An 18,340-nucleotide genomic window follows, 5' to 3' on the forward strand; every position below is an offset into this window, starting at 1 on the left:
CGAGCCTTGAGTGAATTTCACTTGTTGCTTTCTTCTCCGGCAATGCGGGTACGGGTAGCATTGACAATCACCTCGCTGGCGCCCACTTCGGTCACTGCCCAATATGGATAGATTCCTTCTGTGGTTTCTCTGCCTCCCGCTCCCACTGTCTCAGTCTCACTGTCAGCTCATCAGCCATGATCAGCCTTATCGTACGGATACTCCAGAAACAAACACGGCCACACCACCACCCTGAACTGGTAGACCAAGTTGGGAAAGGCATCCGGAGCAGCGGACTACCTAAAGAGTAATTTGAGGTTGTCCTGCAAAGAAAAGCTTCCTGCGCAGAGGCTCCTCCGGTTGGCTAGGCTTCCCCTGTAATAAGCTGCGCTGGGCGTATCATGCCATGGGCCGCCCAACCTCTCGCATCGGCGCGTCAGAACCGCACCACAATCGTAGCCATAACATCTCATACATATTCCTCGCGTGACCCGCCCGCGCGGTTGGTGCTGCCCTCTTGTTTGGTGCTTCTGGCTTTTTTGCTTCTGCAGCGCCTACGCTTCCTTCTCCTACCCGTTTTCGTCACTTTTCTTGGTTCCTCTTTCTTTGGTCCCAAGCAACCTTTCCTCTCTGGGTGCTACCGTCCTTTTTATGGACTTGTTGATGGAGACTGCCTGCATTAGGGCCAGCCAGTGCTACCTTGCTTTGTCTCTTCCCCGTCGAAACCGCTTTTTTAAAACCCCCGTTGTCCCTCCCCCGGACACCATCTGACGGGTTCGGTTTGAGTCTGGTGGGAACTGAGATTCAAACTCCCTTTTTTTCAACACTACCAACCGAATGGCCGTTGGCGCTGCTCTCACCTTTACAACTTTAGACGGACATGGCCGAGACTGATCTCGTCCGTCCTTCAACGTCGCATTCCGGCGCCTCGGGCTTTCAGAGGAGGTTTCTTCTTTCAAGCCCGGGGCGGCCTCGAACCGCAACTGGTCTCAACGACCCCAAATTCAACACCCCCTCGCCTGCTGGTGGCTTGGCTATCCGAGTCTGCATCAAGTTCCAGCCGTCTCTGGATCTTACCTACGAGAGACAATATCAATCATCATACGGATTCGAGCCGACGGATCAACTATGTCAAGCACTTATACGTCGCTTAACCCACTGCTCTCATGAGCTTCTCACCCGCAGAGATTCAACCGCCCTCGAGCGGACTATCCCGCAGATTGGAGAAGGGAAGCCGCTCCGATTTGAGTTAACCTACCAGATCTACCGCGGAGGCCCGGAACCATGGGCTACGAAAACGTTCAGTTCGTACCAGAAGTATCCCATGGATAAGCCATCTGCCATGGAGATCGCTCGCTCGACAGACCGCATTATCGGCTGCTTTATGAAGCTTCACGACAAGACTTTCAGATGGACGCATGGGAAGACACGTGAGCGATCTTCAAGCGAGCTGGAAATTCTCAAACCTTTGAGCAACCCGGTCTCCCTCCTTCACATCCCCCAATCGCGTTTCATTGACACTACCCAAGATTGGGAATTCGTCCCCGGCTATGAGATCACTCTGTCCTTTCGGAGTCGATGCAAGTCACGCAGGCAAAGAGAATGGCAACGTACCATCACGCTGAAGAGCAAGCAGAGCTCCCCGCTGACCTTGTCCCATGGAGAAGACATGGCATGGGTTTTGTCAACAGCGATGCAACGTGCCTTGGATGCTAGGAAGATGGCGTTTGATAGGCATCACCGCCAATCTCGTGACAGATTTGACTTCCTGGATGAGTCCCATCACTCTGAGCAAAACGCCGTTCACGTCGGATTCCAAATACGGAATCAACTTGGACTGGATCACAGGCACCTGCGCCGCGAGCTTGATAGCAACTTGCTCCTCTTCGAACACCCCGAAGGTCTCGACTGCGACCAGTTCTTGAGCCAGCTCCAACATGCCTTTGAAGCGGTGCGAGATGATACTGACAAAGAACTGAATGAGATGGACGACCTCAGAGTCACTGTCTATGAGCTGTCCGGGCGCGGCTGGAAAACCGAAAAGCCATTTGCTGTCTGCCTCGACTCAACTGCCTGCTATTCTCGGCGAACGGTCAGAGCCATCTTGGACAGAGTGCAGACCGGCGTTGCGGATATCCTCGGAGGCAACGATATAAGTATCACTCTAATGGTTCACAAGCGTGGCCACCTGGTTTTGGACAAGACCCTCGTGGCCCGTTCGCCGTACTACGCGACGGGACAGCGCCAAGACGAAGATCTTGAGACTCTGAAGGAGAACTTCCTGTCGAAACTTAAGAGCCGAATCCAGTTCGACATTGCTTTGGTGGTGAAAGACACGTGCGCTCTCTACGACTCTGAGCCACAGAACATTCGCGTGGTCGAGCGGCCAGTTCCTGCAGCGAATGACCCTGCAGAGATGGAAGCTTTACCATCTAGTAGCCCGCTCCCGATCCCGACGCCAAATGGGGCCGTGCCGGACTCTTTCGATGGCAGCTTCACAGAGTCGTCCGAACCTTCGATCCTCGAAGATGAAACGCTTCAGAATAGCAGTGGGGTTGAAACGATGGCCGAAAGCGTCAATGACACCGTGGGGCCCTCGCAACAGCCTGAAACTCCAGCCAAAGCAATTGCTTTCAAAGATCAGCTTGACTGCAGCCGAAGCAGTCTGTCCTTCTCGATGACCGAAGACGGCGAAACTACATATCCATCCTCGTCGTCTACTCCAAGCCTTGCCGACGATAACATTGGCACGCCCCACGATAGTCTCTTGATCACGCCTACCTTTATGCGAACGCTCTCGGGAACCCCTCAACAATTTGACGCAGACCCGAACATTGCCGGTTCAGAAACTTCTGATAGCGACCTTGTCGACGATTCACTAGTAGGGCCGCCGACACCGACGATGCAACGCTTCAACGGCCCACGACAGTTCAGCCTGCTGGGCAAAGGCAGTCGGTCTGTTTCCAGACAATCTCTGGTATCAACCGACTCTGGTTCCGAGCAGCGGTCACTGACCGACTCGGAACCGTCGCCTTCACCAGAATCAGATGATGCGGTTGTCCAGGTCGAAGAAGTTGCTGAGTCGGAGGTCAAGGTCCAGTCTGCTGCCGCTTGTTTGCCGGTGTCGCCTGCCGCGAAGGTCGACGAGCCATCTGAAGAGCCTGCTCTAGAGGGTTGGCTCGAGTACTGCTGCGAGCCAGTCGATGCCGACGAACAGTCGGTTGCGCCGGAGTCGGAAGCATTGCTTGAACCCGAAGTTCAAAAGGTCGAAGAGTCGATAAGCCAACAGCCAGTGATCGTCATCACTCCAGACGTACCGCGAGCTAGGCCTTCTACCCCTCCCCGATCCTTCGAAGGCTTCTTAGAGTACTCTATTGAAACCATCGTCGAAGAGGACGAGGACGACTCTGATGCCGAGTTCCATGACGCAGACTCTACAACTGCCTTCGCCGTCATGTCGAGCCCTTCAAGCTTTGCAACTGCAACGGAGACTGGACTGAACTCTCCCGTCAACTTCGACAATGCGCCTCTGTCACCTCTCATTCTCGATTCTGCGACGGCGTCACCTAATCGGGTTGATTCAGCTTCGCCTTCTCTTGACCTTGAGAAGGGAGCTCTGCCACCTGCTGTCGAGGTGATGGAGTCAGGTTCTCTATTTGAGGATGTGACATCCACTCTGGCTTCGACTATCAAAGTCGATTCTTGTACGTTTTCCACTGACACGATCGAACCTACCACCGCCCCGCACATTCCCGAGGCAATCGAGCCCTTGCTCCCCAAAGCAACTGAGGATTCTCCTCCCGAAGTTGCCGAGGACCTTTCTGTTTCTGAAACACACGAGCCTGCTGTTCCCGACGTTCCTCCTACCCCCGAAGCGATAGAGCTGTCCGCGGTTCCCCTGGAACCTGCCGAGCCGACTCTTGATCCCTCCGAACAGATTCACAGAGATTCACAACCTCCAGTCCTGACCGAGGCCCAGTCCGTCTCGGACGAAGTTTTACGCACGCCGACATCGGACTCGGCGCCCTCGTTCAGCGACAAAGAGGAAACTTGTGAACCATCTACCCCGCCGTTGATGACTGAAACTGAGGATTCGGACTACTCAGAACCTTCAGAGCCTACCGTTCCATTCCCCGAATTCTCCGGCGATGCGACCGTTCACGACGAAACCATGTCTCTCTCGCATTGGTCGCCGCAGAGAAGATCATACCACTTTGACGAATCGAGCGACAGCTACTTCGGTCACATGCGCAAAATGTCGATTCCTCGGCCATTGTTTGCGCGTCCCAGCTCGAGTTACGCATCCCTCGGCGGATCATTCGGTCACAAGCGTCAATTTTCATCACCAACTGCAGGGTTCTTTGGCCTCCAGGAACCGCGTCGTCTCGACATTGGTCTCCGTGGTGCTTTGGTCGGTATCAGAGCCCTGCAGAGTCAGGGGAAGCTAGAACGCCGGCCATCGCAAGTATTATTGACACTAGAGAACGATAGGGGCATGGTCCTTGTGCCTGGCAACAGTCGACGCAACAGCGAGAGCAGAGGAATTGGAGGTGCAGGAGTCTTGGGGCTGGGTAATGCTTTTGCGTTTTGAACGGGTTGCCGGGACTGACAAAAGGACAAACGTCACAAGAGGATTCTAAAAATATGATGATATTATGACCTGGGGGAATTGGACGGCGGCACGGAGGCTAGGTCCAGTGGCCACCTGGCAGAAATCCGGTTGTTGGCATGAATTGGCGTTTGGGGTATTTTGTTTTGATACAGCGGGTTTCAACGCAAGCGCGCAAGCGATGCATGGCGGGCTGTTTTGCCTGATCAAAAGCGAAGTCTACATAGCTATGACTTGGATTAGGCATTCAAAAGCACGAAATCTAGAAACCGGTATGAACTACTTATTCTATATGTTCGCTTGTGACAGATGTGACATATATGCGGACTCTTGGACATTACTCTCATCAAGGTCAGCCTGGTTCCTCTCAGAACTCTGTGTGACTTGAGCCGTTGGTCTCCCGAAAGTTGCGTTTACCGCCCTTGGGCGCTCGCTCGCCATACCGCCGCCGCTCACCAGCAGTTGGAAATGCAATGGGGTAAGACTCGAGGCTCGTGGCAAGGGTAGACAAACAAACTTGGATGACATCGAAGCACTCAAGTACCTTGAATGGTTTCTCGGGGGCCATAATCATGAGATCTCTACGGTTAGTTCTGAATGATAGTGTTTAAGAGCAATGCTCCAATAGTGTGATCGTGTCATATACAATTCTGTGGCTTTTTTGTTTCTTGTTCTTTCTTTACCCCTTTATAGGCACATAGGCGCAGACGGTTATCTCGGGGAACTGTTTGTCTCTTCCGAGGCTGGTCTAAACTTGGCACGTCTCTCAATCTGTCTTACATGGTATACCTCGAGCGCATTACTAGACGACTCAACTTGCTCGGTTCTCTCTACACGACCACGCGGTATAGAAATCCCATCCGCCGTGGTCCTCGATCAGTATTTGAACTTCTCTTTAGGTGCAGATTAATATGATTCCCCCGCTCGTCTCTTTTGCCTTACACTGATCTGGTTTGAGTTTGCTGTAATTAAATGTGACTGGGATCAAGGTTTGTGCTAAGACCAGAGACAATCTCATGCTGCGCCGTTCAGGGTCCATGTAGGTTCTAAAGTTGAGACGCAATATTTCATGGCTCTGGATACTCTCCTGAATACACGAGGGAAAATACACGTCTGCTTCTCAATCGAGTTGGTCTTTGTCTCTCACTTCACCGTTTCTCCCACCATTTGCAATCGCCATCCTTCCGCGGCGGGTTTGTGCGACCTTATCCCCCTCATTCAACCAACGGCTCTCAACCCGAACCAGAACACAGGGGGGGGGGGGCATCAAACGGAGCGCCCGCATAAAACCGTTTTCGGTCATATCGGCATCGGCCCATGCTTCATTCTCATACTCGTTTGAGTTGAGGAACATCTCACCTTGCGTCCGCTATTCACTTCTCTCCTTCAGATTCGGCCTCAGTCATTTTCCTTCACACCGACAATGACTCGCAGAACCAAGAGCGCCGCCCGCAAGGCCCGGGAGAAGGCCGCAGCTGAAGAAGGAGGCGCCAAGCTACAGAATGTGGAGAAGATGATGGGCGAGCTCACCATCAAGAAAGAAGATGATGAGGGCGAGGAGAATGGCAACAATGGAGGAGAAGGAGGCGCCGATCTTCACGACATTGAGGAGATGATGATCCAGTTGAACATCAAGAGGGAGGAGGATGCCGACGGCGGCAGCAACCACGACGGGCATGATCAGAAGGGTGGTGATGCGGTTTTGCATTGTGTTGAGCTGAAGGAGGCGTTGAATGACCTCAAAAACGTCAAGAACGTTGATGCCAATGAGGAGAAGAAGGCGAACGGCAAGAACAGCGCGCCAAAGATGAACAGGAAGCTGACCGAGAAGGAGCAGGCGAAGGTTCAGACGAACCTCGTCGCGCGCTGGGAGAAGTACTTTGGCAAGAGAAAGTTGGCTGACTGGCAGCGTCTCTGCGGTGATCTGGGTCTGGAGGCGGATTTGCCCACCAAGACCCAATGCCGAAGCGTGAGTTATCCTCAAGAACCACTGCGTGATGCATCGGCGGCTGACAAGATGAAACTCGTATGAATGAAGGCCTTGAAGACGGTCCACATCAGCATCAAGCAGTTTCTCAGTGTCGAGAACCGGCCGGGTGATGTCGAATTCTTCAAGAATCCCTCCCAACTTGGAAGGTATTGCCGCAAGAATCACATGTTCATGTCCAGCAAGGAGCTTCCCAAGGGCGATCCGCTCCGCTCCCTACGACGCAAGATGAGGTTTTAAAGCCGAAATGAGAGATGAGTGAAAGGGCGACACGACGAGAGCGCAGAGGATAGACCGTTTTGATGCAGGAGGATGGAATTAAGACAGGCCCTCACGCCAGATGATAAACCTCAATACACAAACATGCCAACCGAGTTTTCTTTTTGGATACCCTTCTTAACTCCTAATCTCCCACATTCTAATCTTGCCCGTATCATTACCGACCGCGAGGAGCTCGCTGCTCCGCCCAAACGCAACGCTCGTGATTCTGCCCAGGGGCGTCTGTTCCGTGGGCCAGTTCCTGTAGACGGTGCAGCTGGGGAGGTGAACCAGGCGCAGCGCGTCCTTGGACTCTGTGCTGCCGAATGCCATCAGCTGGCCGTCGGGGGAGAAGGTCAACACCGTGATGGGCGTGACAAGCTGCTCAAATGTGCGCGTCGGCTCGGGCCGCTGCTCGATATCGACCTCGCCGGCCTTGGACGACGTCTTAACGAGCGTGTGGCGGTCGTAAATGTTGGTGATGCCGCTGCTGGAGCCGACGGCGACCCACCTGTCGTCGCCCAGGAGTTCGGGTCCCTGGTGGCCGCCCAGTGCGATGACGATGCCGCCTACGCAGCCATCGTCGTGCCATACAGCCAGGAACCGCTTCTCGGCCACGCTGTACTCGCCGACGGAGCCGTCCCTACCGAGGATCGACATGCCCTCGCCGTTGCTCCACCACACGAAATCGGCGATGCCGTGCCGGCTGTCCAGCCTGGCGGCTGCGATCCACTGCCTCGACTCGGTGCTGATGATGTTGATGATGCCGCCGCCCTTGCGCGTCGACGCCACGAGGCCCATGTACCGCCCGCAGGGGCTGAGCTTGAATCGCTCCATAGTCTTGTGCTCGAGCCTGTGGCCCTGGATCTGCGACGTCTTTTGCACGTTGCCCGTCTGCAGGTCCCAGCTGTGGAAGAACTTGCGCCGGCCGGCGAAGAAGATTTGGTCGCCCGACGGGTAGAGGAACTCTGCGCGGCGGACGTCGACGCCCTTGGCCTGCACCGAGGTGAGCATCGGGTTCGGCGTGGGGTGCGCCGTCGGGTTGAGGTGGTGCAGGTAGAGCACCGATGAGACGCTCGAGGAGAGGAGGACGGGGTATCGCGGGTGGAAGGAGAGGTTGTTGACGGCGGCCTTGTGGGTGTCGGGGATCTCGCGCGTGCGCTGAATGTCAATGACTTCGGGGCGGAGGCGGGCTTTGCCGCCGTTGGCGGCGCCTTTGCCGGCGAGGCGGTGAACGTCGCGCATGAACTTCTCGAGAGGCGGCGCGGAGAGGTCTGTATCGCTGCCTTCTTCGTCGGAGCTGATGGAGGAGTCGGAGGCGGCGGCCGAGGAGCGTCTTCTCCTCTTTGCGGGCCTTCCCTCGGACGACGGCTCTTGCGCCCACTTTGGCAGCGGGTTGAGGCGGACAAACTGCTGTCTCAGTCTTCTGCTGTACTCTGCGCCGCTGACCATGTCCTCGGCCTCGGTGATGCGCAGCTTTCGTAACCTCGTCGCGGTCGCCAGGGAAACGGTCAATCGCTCGTCATCGCTGTCCTCCCACGCGGGCGTGTTCTCGTCAACGGCGGCTGGCTCTTGCTTGCTGCCCGCCTTAGCGCCGCCCTTTGCCGCGGGGACTCCGGTGTCGAGGAAGAAGAGATCGTGGTCGGCGACCTCCTCTAGTGTGGGCTCCTCGTCCGGCTTGGTGAGCTGGAGGTTCTTTTCTCTCTCGAGTCGTTCGATATCACCGAGCACATCGTTGCGGAAGAGCTGTTCACGGAAATCGGCCTTGCCTCCTAGGACCAGCTTCTCGAGCTCCTCTTCGTCGGAATCCTTTTCGTCGAACACGGGCTTCGGTTTGCGTTGGCGGGGGACTTCCTCCTCGAGTTCTGATTCCTCGGAGGAGGTGACCTCTTCCTCTTCGGAGAATTGCTCAAATGGTTGTTCTTTTGCCATTGTCACCGGTCGGTGTTGATTTTCTTGTCTCGTTTGGTCGTGGGCGCACCAGCGGATCGGGGTGGGAATGGACGAGCGGCTTGCAGAGGACGTCCAGAATTTTTTTGATGGAGCTCTCAGCCTTGCATTTTCATGAATGATTTGATTGGTTTATCTAAAGACGCTAGAATATAGATCAACCAATGGCACTTGGTTTATGATCAGGCTCGATTGCGGGGTATCTAGAACCCCTCCAAAGCGAGACTTGGACGGTGACAAAATAGGATATTGGTCAACACAAGACTACGATGCCTACTTGCCTGCTTATTGTTCCTGACTTCCTTGTTCATACTATTCGTACTGTTTGTCAAAGGTAGGAAACCAAAATGAATTCTCAGAGTACCAAGATAAAAGACTACCCAGTATGCGTCTAGACTCGCTTCAGAGGGGTTCCAAATGCCCCGAAATTGAGCTACTCCTCTACCTCTTATACTAACTTCATCTTCTTCGCACGTCTCGCTTTCTTCTCCTCGTTCCTGGATACCCTTTCCTCCTCGCGCTTACGCTTTTTTCCCATAAAGCCTTCATCGATATTAGAAAAGACTTTCCCCAAAGCCGTAATATCCGCTAGCTCCTCGTCTTTCTCTCCATCATCCTCCACAAAGGAGTCCACCGAGCTCGCATCTAGCATCTCAACAGAATCATGCTCGTCGTCCTTGTACTCCTCGTACTCATCTGCCTCTACGAAAGAGTTACGCGGGCAACAAAGTCAATCGCCGGTCCTCTCAAGCTCTCTCTTTCTACCTAAGCCCTATACAGCACTGAATAAGCTAAAACAATTGATAGAATGATTGAATAATATATAATAATGGAGAATAAGCTAAAGCATTTCTCGGGGAAATAATTTTATCTCTTGTTTTGGTTCCCTATTAGAGTAGCAGATTTGGCCCAGAAGAGCGATGGATGAATCTATCACCCGCATGAGAGTTTAATGAGCTCAAAATCCATCGAGCAGCTTCTATAGAAGCACGACGAAGCCATCAGACTCTATGTCAAGGTAGCTATCGATGGTCGGCTAGTGGTTGATAAAGTGGCTCAGGCAGGTATACTCTTTTCCATCGCTCTTGGTGATCGGGCCCGTGATGAACCCACAGTCGACAGTGTTTGTGTGCGCCATAACAGGATGATTGTAGTATTTATGTAGTGACTGTGCAAATACAGAGCCGGGTTCGTGGCAACTTTGTCCTGCAAAGCAGAAAGCTGTGAGGAGGCGGAGGGTTTTCGTGCCTCGATCTGTTCCACAATGAATGACAGGGCGGTATCTTGTAATAGTATGTTACTTGTTTTGCTATTACCCTCAACCTCTCCGATGGCGAAGACAAAGACACCCTCGAGAAGGCCTGTTTTCTTGATCCCGACAGGAGTAAGAGATCGGACTAGGAATCGGTATCCCTAAGTGTATCTAGAGCTCTGTTCCTAATACTATTATCATCGCTAAGACAATTGCCTTTCTTTACTTTCTAAGTATTCTATCCATAATATACCTCAAGAAGCCGAGAAAGAGGGTAGTAAGAGAGACAATGAGAGAGGCAATGAGAGAGACAATGAGAGAGGCAATGAGAGAGACAATGAGAGAGGCAATGAGAGAGGCAATGAGAGAGGCAATGAGAGAGGTAATGAGAGAGGCAATAAGAGAGGTAGTAAGGATAAGAAGGACCGGGGTATATATCGGCCGGTATACTATTTCACTAAGCTTAGGGCTATGTCTCTTCTTACGCTAAGAAATGGATCATTCATATACCCTCGGCGGGTCCCGGTTGTCAACAACTATCACTGGATGAACACATCCACACTTCCCCGATAGGTCTAGTGGTGAGGATATCTGCTTGTCATTGAAACTTCAACGATTCGCAGGGGACCGGGGTTCAATTCCCCGTCGAGGAGTATTCTTGAGCTCTGGCTCATTATTTTTTGAGTTATTGTGAAGAAAGGGTGGTGTTTGTGAAGTTTTTGTCATGGATATGAGTCTTGAGAGTGAGCATCGTGGGATCGCGAAACTCACTTGCGCTAAGCCACAGGCAGCGTGGCGTGGTGGGGTTTCAGTCTGGACCTTCCTTGTAAGTAAGGTAAGCACCACTGTATTTCGGAGGGCGTGCACCTCGGCTCTGGGTACTTGGCGGGACGTCTTCTCATATCGCCGTATTCCGCTGCTCTTAGAAGCTAGACGTTCATCTTATATGTTGAGCACCCAGCGATCCCAATTGAGTCCTGTCTAGCTCTCAGTAGCATTCTCAAACCTTTACATCTTTCAACGACAAGCTTTGGCGGCTAGTCCCGCTATCCAAAGAGCAAAATATTGATCACTTCATCCACATCAAGACAACCAAGCAGCCAGGGGCACGGCACATCGCCGTCGTCTATCAAACATGATTGTGCCACGCTCATCTTGCCGTTTGGCGAGACAAGCTCTTTCGCAGCTGCAGCTCTCCCGCCAAACTGTTGGGGCCAACGCAGCACGTCGTCACATGAGCGCCGCCGCATACCAATCAGGCGGACTGAAGAATCTCCTGCGTGTTTCTGAAGAGGTTGCCGATGCCGTTGCCACAAATAAGCCGGTTGTGGCTTTGGAGTCTACAATCTACACACACGGTGCGCTGGGCAATGATCTCGGTCTGGAAGACATCGTCCGTCAGGGCGGTGGTGTTCCTGCTGTGTGTGGTATCCTGAACGGCGAGCCTATCGTTGGAATGACGGAAGCTGAGGTTGCCTTCATGGTCGATTCTGGCACAGCGGGCAAGGTGTCGAGGAGAGATGTTGCACACCTCGTTGGACTGGTAAGTCTGATTAGATAGCATTGCGCTGTCATTTACGTTGCATCATTTACGGACGTCTTCTGCACATGTCCCATGCCTCAGTTCTAACACATCCCAGGGAATCACTGGAAAGAAGGTTCATGGCGGCACCACCATTGCCGGGACCATGCTACTCTCAAGACTCGCCGGCATTCGCGTCTTCGGCACCGGCGGCCTAGGTGGCGTTCACCGCGGCGGCGAGAACTCCCTCGACGTCTCCGCAGACCTCACGGAGCTCGGCCGCACGCGCGTGGCCGTCGTGAGCTCAGGCTGCAAGGGTTTCCTCGACATCCCGCGCACGCTCGAGTTCCTCGAGACGCACGGCGCCTTCGTCGCGACTTTCGCCGACGGCCGAACCGGCAACGTCGACTTCCCTGCCTTTTGGGCTCGCGAGAGCGGCACGAAGAGCCCCGCGGTCGTCCAGACCGAGCGCGAGGCCGCCGCTATGATCTTGGCGCAGGAGACCCTTGGCATCGAGTCCGGCATGCTCTTCGCCAACCCCATCCCTGAGGAGTACGGCATCCCCCGCGCGGAGATGGACGCCGTCATCGAGACGGCGGTCACGGAGGCCATTGAGAAGGGCTTCACGGGCGCCAAGAACACGCCCTACGTCTTGGGCAGGATCAGGCAGCTGACGGAGGAGCGGAGCACGCTGGCCAACAAGGCGTTGGTGAGATCCAACGTTGCGCGGGCTACCAAGATCTCGGTGGAGCTCTCGAAACTGCTGAACGAGGGCGTTTCGAAATCGTAAGTTTTCGATTTCGTTGTATATAGCTCAGCCGGGGACTCGGACTCTGACTGCGTAGATAGTTCTTCAAGCACGCATGTTTCTGGTTATGACATTCTCCCTAAAGCTACCGTCAAAGTGGAAGAACCCAAGTCTAGCAAGGCCGATGTTCTTGTGGCGGGCTCCGTGGCGATTGACCTGAGCTGCGACTACCATCCCATAGGTGACAAGAAAGAGGTCGCACCTCATATGCAAACCTCGAACCCTGCGTGTATTAACCAGTCCATCGGCGGTGTCGGTCACAACGTCGCTCTGGCCGCCCATAGAGTAAGCAAAGACACAACAGTACGCCTGTGTAGCTTGATCGGTGACGACGTGTAAGTCCGCCCCCCCCCTTTTACACCTGGTACTATGGACTAAGCCAAAGTCAAAAGCGCCGGCGCAACCGTCTTATCCTCCCTCAAAGCCTCGGGCCTCGAGACAACCTACATCCGCCAGCTCACCTCCGAGTACCACGTCGCGAACCGCACGGCGCAGTACGTCGCCGTCAACGACGCCGAAAAGAACCTCGTTATGGCCATGGCCGACATGGGCATCTTTGCCAACCACTCCTTCCCAGACTATTGGAAGTCCGCCGTCGCGGGCGCCAAGCCGGCATGGCTCGTCGTCGACGGCAACTGGAGCCCCAAGGACGTCCGGGCGTGGATCGACGCCGGTCGCGAGCAAGGATGCAAGGTCGCCTTTGAGCCCGTCTCGACGGCCAAGTCCATCGGTCTCTTCCCCAAGGAGCACCCGCACCTCGGCGTCTTTCCCAGCCCCGGCATCGACATCGCGTCGCCCAACAACTTTGAGCTCAACGCCATGTATAGCGCCGCCAAGGAGAATGGCTTCTTTGATACGCCCGAGTGGTTCGAGGTCATTGACGCCTTTAACATGCGCGGTGCGCGGGATCGCTTCGTGGCTCTTACGTCCAAGGAGATGACGGACGCGGGCATCCCCGTGCAGACGGTTCACCTCCTGCCGTACATCCCTACCCTAGTCACGAAGCTGGGGTCCAAGGGTGTTCTCCTGACTACGATCCTGGGCAAGAATGATCCCAGACTCAAGGACAGAAACGAAGAGAAGTGGCTGCTCACGAGAGGGTACGTTGATCACCCCACCGTCGGCGGTGTCTACATGCGCCTGTTCCCGCCTGCTGAGAAGGTCGCCCTCGAGGAGATTGTATCTGTCAATGGTGTTGGGGATACGTTTTTGGGAGTCTTGATTGCCGGCCTGTCAAAGGGAGGCAAGGTGGAGGATTTGATCGATGTCGCGCAAAAGGCGGCGGTCATGACGCTCAAGAGCCATGAGAGCGTGAGCCCCGACTTGGAAAGGCTGGACGGGGCTCTGAAGGCTTCTGTGAGGAGTTGAGAACATCATGAAGTTACCCATGTAGAATAGAAAGGTTCGCAGCGTTCAGTGAGACTTGAATTTTAACCTGCTTCTTGTGTACCGTACGTATTGCGTGCTCTTGTGATGATAGGTCATCAGAGGCCAACTTGACTATCGAACAGTTGGATTGTAGGAGTCGAACCATATGCCTGAGAAAAAAACAGCGTTCCGGTTTGTTCATACCATCAATTACTCAGCTAGATGGCCTCGGCGGCTTCGAACCGAGGGGTGCTCCTGCTTTAAATCTGTATACTATACACCTTTTACTCTGCTCGTCTCGTGGTCTTGTAAGTCAGGGGTCGAGGATAAGATCGGAAGGCACGGTTGGCGGGATGAGCTACTGATAAGAAAAGCAATAAAGGCCCCTGATACCTGGCTGCTAAGAACGCTCACTTCAAGCACATAGTTCTCTGGGTTTGGGTCTGGTCGAACTGCATATGAGAGTGGTGCTGCTACCTTCATATTGACGTCCCCTCTAAGTTTTCTTATTCAATCTTGATGTTGAACACATTATCTCATCGCGTTGACCATCCCTCAGACAGCCAGCTCCCTTCGCCCCACGTATTTGGATTCGAATACGTTCACTAGCGTGAAACGAGAGGCGAACCTGGCTACACGTAGCTATATCTTTCACTTCTGAGCTATGGAAAATAAAGAAGTCATGGTTTTTATACCAGCCTACGGAAGTGAGAATGCTGTCACCAAGTAAACATGAAAACAGTGTTTCTTACTATAGCTAGATACTAGATCTTATGTCAAGGAAAGAACCCTAAAGCGAGTTTTAGCTACTTGGAGCGAGAGCTGACACCTCTTACCCCAGCCCTCAAGCATACAGATAAGTACCTTATATCAAACAAATTTGTCAAAGTCGGCAGCGTTAATGCCCCATGATCGGCAGGTAGACAAATGAGAACAGTAGGAACGAGACACTAGTCCTCATGTCAAGGATCGAAATTCAGTTGAAGTCTTCACCTGATGAGAAAAGAGGCCTGATCCGACGATGAAGATTCTGAACGCGTCATCTCGAAACACGCCTGTTTGAGCTCGTAGTATCAGCCATGGAAGTAAAGCAGTGTGTGAAAGGGTATGATAGCAATACGGCTAGTGACCGTCTATTTCTCTTGACTGCCTGGATCAGCATGCAGAATTGCCCTGCACGGCCTCGTAGCAAGAGAAATTCAGTGTCAGCAAAGTCGATCAAGTCTCAAAGAATTATTGGGCCAAAAGCAAATGACTAAATTACACCCTTAGTAACTAGCCCCTTATTGAAGGGATCTTTGTCAACCAGAGGCAACGATATAGTGCCAGCAACAATATGAAAGAGATGAAAGACAGCCTTAGCTGTGTAGGGAAGCAGTGCATAGACTGTTTGACTTCTGCATGTTGAGATAGGAGGCACATTCTATAACAAAGGACATAAGAGGGCATTTAAATCAGCATTGCTCAGCATACGCGGATACTGACAAGACTTGTTTCATCTGATGATCCAGGTCAAATGATTAAAAACCCTTCTCATTCGCAATCCCAACCTTACCCCGAAGTTTTTGTTATTTTACAAAGTACAACTTGATGTGCCCGATGATTATGCAATGCCCATGTTGCAAGAAGCATGCCCGCGGTAGAGCGTCGTTCTCGGCGCCCGTGACCAGTCGCACGAGTCAAAGGTTGCTCAATAACAACCAATAGTTCTATCACCCCTTGACCTCTGTTTTGCGACGTTCCAAGCGATGGGAGTAGTTCTTGTCCTAATAATTCAGCTCTCCGCCGCCGCCGCCAGCGACATGGTCGAGATCCTCGTAGCTCTTGAGACTACGTCCCTGAGTGGCTTCTCTTGGGCCGACAGCCGCTCCACCACCGGCAGCACCGTCTCCCCACTTGCCGGCGCCACCACGGCCTCCTCCCCTCATACCACCATCCCAACGAGGATTCGGGCGTCGGTCATAGGGACCGCTTCGGTAGTTTCCACGGCTACCACTCATACCTCCACGGCGAATGGGACCGGGGCCTCCTCGGTCATCGCCGCCGGCGTTCCATCCGGACTGCATACCGGGGTGTCCGCCACCGACGAACGGCGGGAACCCACCGGGTGGCATGGGGAATCCAGGGATGGGCATCATGCCATTCATAGTGAAGTTCTGCAAGTTGAATCCACGAGGGGTTCCAGTTGCAGAAGAGCCATTAGCAGGAGGGAAGTGACCGTTGGAATTAGCATCAGTCCTTGATGGAGCAATGTGAGATGGGTCCATGACATAGGCATTGATAAGATGGAACTACAGAGTTGGTTAGCAGCTGACATAAGTAGCTGGGAGAGCTGACTTGCCTCTTGCTCAATGGTCTCGAGCCATTCGTTGTGGCGCTTCTCAACGTGCTTGCGCCAGAAATGCTCTTCCTTGAACAACTTGGCACACTCGGGAACCTTGCATCTCCACTTGTGCTCGTCCTCCTGCTTCACGTATTTTAGCAGCTCGTCACTGAGGGCATCCTCAACGGGGCGGCCTCCAAGCTTGCGCAGGTCTGCCGTTTCGGGCTCAAGGATTTGCATAATCTTGTCCTCGAAGGTCTTGACCCAGTTGTAGGCGCGAAGCAGCTGTTGTTCTGCCTTGCCGGTAGTACCGCGGAACTTCTTGTCTTCGGTCGCTTCGCCTTCCTCCTCGATCTCGCTGCGCTTCTTGCCAGGGAACGGCTCCCCATTGGCACTAGCGCGCGCAACGGCCTTGGCGGAAGTGCTAAGGGTGGTCCTCGGGCGACGCAGGTGGCCACCGGGGCACTTGCGAGTGAGCTCGTGGATTGAATCGCTCTCAAAGACACAGAAGAAGCAGAAGTTGTAGACGCGTCTGAGATACTCAATCATGAGATCCAGCTGCTTCTTCTTCACCAAGAGGTCTTCGTCGTCAACGTCGTCCTCCTCAACAGCACCCTCATCTTCGTCATCGTCAATGGCACCATCCTCTCGTTCGTCCATGCCGTCATCGACGTCGAGGTCACGCTCCTTCTTGGCCTTCTTCTTGGGTGCAGTGACTGCGGACTGAAGGCGGCCGCCGTTCTTAAGATCGTCGACACGTTCCTCAATCTTCAAGACGGCGTTGAAGTCAGAGCCGAAATCTTCCTCAAACTTGTTGACGAGTCGCTGAACCAGGCCCAGGTCCTTCTCAACTCGCTCAGGTGCAGAGAAGAGATCCCAGAGAGCCTTCTTTCGGGGGTGACTGGGAGGGTTGTGCACTCCGACGTGGCAGACGAAATCGCCCCTAACTTCGTCCTTGACAGTCTTACCATTGACAGCATCAAGGGCCTTCTCAGCAGTCGACACGACTGCAGGTGACTTCAAAGGCATATCGCCATCCTCATCCTTAGGGTCGACACGGTCAACGACTGCGGGGGCAACTTCTGATGAAGGGTGAAGCATAACCCAACCAATACGATGATACCGCTTGCTGGGGTTGGGATCTGACAGAGAAAGCCACTTGAAGCCGCCCTCTTCTTCGCCGAGATGCTCCTTGCAGAAAGTCTCGAGGTTTTGTCTGCTGACATGGGGCGCAATGGTCTTGATGAGAAGGGTAGGCTGGTACAGGTTCTCATCTCTGATGTCACCGCCGTTGGCTGGCACAAGGTCTCCCACGCCCAGGATCTCGTTGGCGGCGGTTGCTTCACCTTCCTCCTTCTCTACGAGGCCTCCAAGGCCATTAGTCTCGCTCTTGGGAATTCCCTCCAGCGAAAACTCGTCAAAGGTTCCGGACTCAAGATCTTGTTCCCATTGGCTGTAAGCGCCGCGACGGAACTCATGAAGCTGGGCTCTGAAACCGTCACGTATTTCAGGAACGTAGCGCTCGCGAAACCACTGCTCCTTCTTGTGCTCGCCAACAAAAGTGCGAGCCATCTTTGCTTGAAGTTCTTCCTTGTAGGCGTCATACGCGACCTGAATCTTGGCCTTCTCCTTTTCGCGCTCTTCTTGTGCTTCACGTGTGCCTCGGGCACGTTCGGGTTCACGGCGACGACCAGTGCGTTGGCGTTCCTTCTCCTCCTTTATCTTTTCGTTCATCCTCCACCATTCGCCAAAGTATGAGAAGCCGACTTGGTATGGGAGCTTGACGGGATCCGCAAGGGGGTTGACGGTCATCGGCGCAGAGGCGCTGCTGTCCTGTCCAGGGACGTAGCGATCAATGTTGGCTGGCGGTGACTGGATTCTTCTCTCCCGGCGATCATCGCGATCTCTGCCACCAGCGTAGTCATCGCGACCGCGGCCTCTTGGCTCGTATCGGTCGATAGCAGCTGGGGATCGTGAACGACGTCTGTCACGGTGCTGACGCTCATGGCCTGAAAGATTTGTAAGTATTTGACCAGTGAACCCTTGCAAGTACAAGGCTCAGTATCGTGGGAGAAGACTCGGCAAGGAACGACCGGAGCCATTGGACGGGATAGTCAGAGATCCTACGCACCAGGCGATCTACCACGGTAGAATGTGTCAGCTCGCTCTTCCTTGACTCGCGTGTCGTCGCGACTGCTCCACGTCCTGTCGCCCGGCGAGCGCGCGGAGTCTCGATGTGAAGAGTAGGAATCCATCGTAGGTATGTCGCGCTGGATCTATTTTG

At 53.8% G+C, this 18,340-nt stretch overlaps 5 protein-coding genes and 1 non-coding gene across 6 annotated transcripts; 4 read left to right on the top strand and 2 right to left on the bottom strand.

Annotated features, from left to right (window-relative positions):
- Positions 1-859: 859 nt before the first annotated feature.
- Positions 860-4,570, top strand: BDZ83DRAFT_650641 (uncharacterized protein; the record flags this gene model as incomplete). Its single annotated transcript, XM_060510389.1, has 1 exon — positions 860-4,570. The coding sequence occupies one exon, from the start codon at positions 860-862 to the stop codon at positions 4,568-4,570; it is 3,711 nt and encodes a 1,236-aa protein (XP_060366296.1).
- A 1,441-nt stretch (positions 4,571-6,011) lies between these two features.
- BDZ83DRAFT_751070 (uncharacterized protein) lies at positions 6,012-6,815 on the top strand (the record flags this gene model as incomplete). The annotated part of the gene is made up of 2 exons (XM_060514003.1): positions 6,012-6,557; positions 6,627-6,815. 2 exons carry the CDS (start codon positions 6,012-6,014, stop codon positions 6,813-6,815), a joined length of 735 nt encoding a protein of 244 aa, XP_060366297.1.
- A 156-nt stretch (positions 6,816-6,971) lies between these two features.
- On the bottom strand, positions 6,972-8,765 carry BDZ83DRAFT_718647 (U3 small nucleolar RNA-associated protein; the record flags this gene model as incomplete). Its single annotated transcript, XM_060512098.1, has 1 exon — positions 6,972-8,765. One exon carries the CDS (start codon positions 8,763-8,765, stop codon positions 6,972-6,974), a length of 1,794 nt encoding a protein of 597 aa, XP_060366298.1.
- Positions 8,766-10,598: 1,833 nt separating this feature from the next.
- Positions 10,599-10,688, top strand: BDZ83DRAFT_t122. Its single transcript has one exon. It is a non-coding gene; the product is annotated as a tRNA-Asp (tRNA).
- Positions 10,689-11,269: 581 nt separating this feature from the next.
- Positions 11,270-13,733, top strand: BDZ83DRAFT_575046 (indigoidine synthase A like protein; the record flags this gene model as incomplete). The annotated part of the gene is made up of 4 exons (XM_060504770.1): positions 11,270-11,578; positions 11,676-12,343; positions 12,416-12,700; positions 12,758-13,733. The coding sequence occupies 4 exons, from the start codon at positions 11,270-11,272 to the stop codon at positions 13,731-13,733; spliced, it is 2,238 nt and encodes a 745-aa protein (XP_060366299.1).
- Positions 13,734-15,499: 1,766 nt separating this feature from the next.
- Positions 15,500-18,311, bottom strand: BDZ83DRAFT_718649 (uncharacterized protein; the record flags this gene model as incomplete). The annotated part of the gene is given in 6 exon segments (XM_060512099.1): positions 15,500-16,024; positions 16,075-17,889; positions 17,902-17,960; positions 17,970-18,020; positions 18,036-18,065; positions 18,188-18,311. Coding segments are annotated over 6 exon segments (2,604 nt in total).
- Positions 18,312-18,340: the final 29 nt, after the last annotated feature.

This window comes from Colletotrichum acutatum (assembly GCF_030867785.1).
Source record: "Colletotrichum acutatum strain CBS 112980 chromosome Unknown BDZ83scaffold_34, whole genome shotgun sequence".
In the NCBI taxonomy this organism is placed as follows: Eukaryota; Fungi; Ascomycota; class Sordariomycetes; order Glomerellales; family Glomerellaceae; genus Colletotrichum; species Colletotrichum acutatum.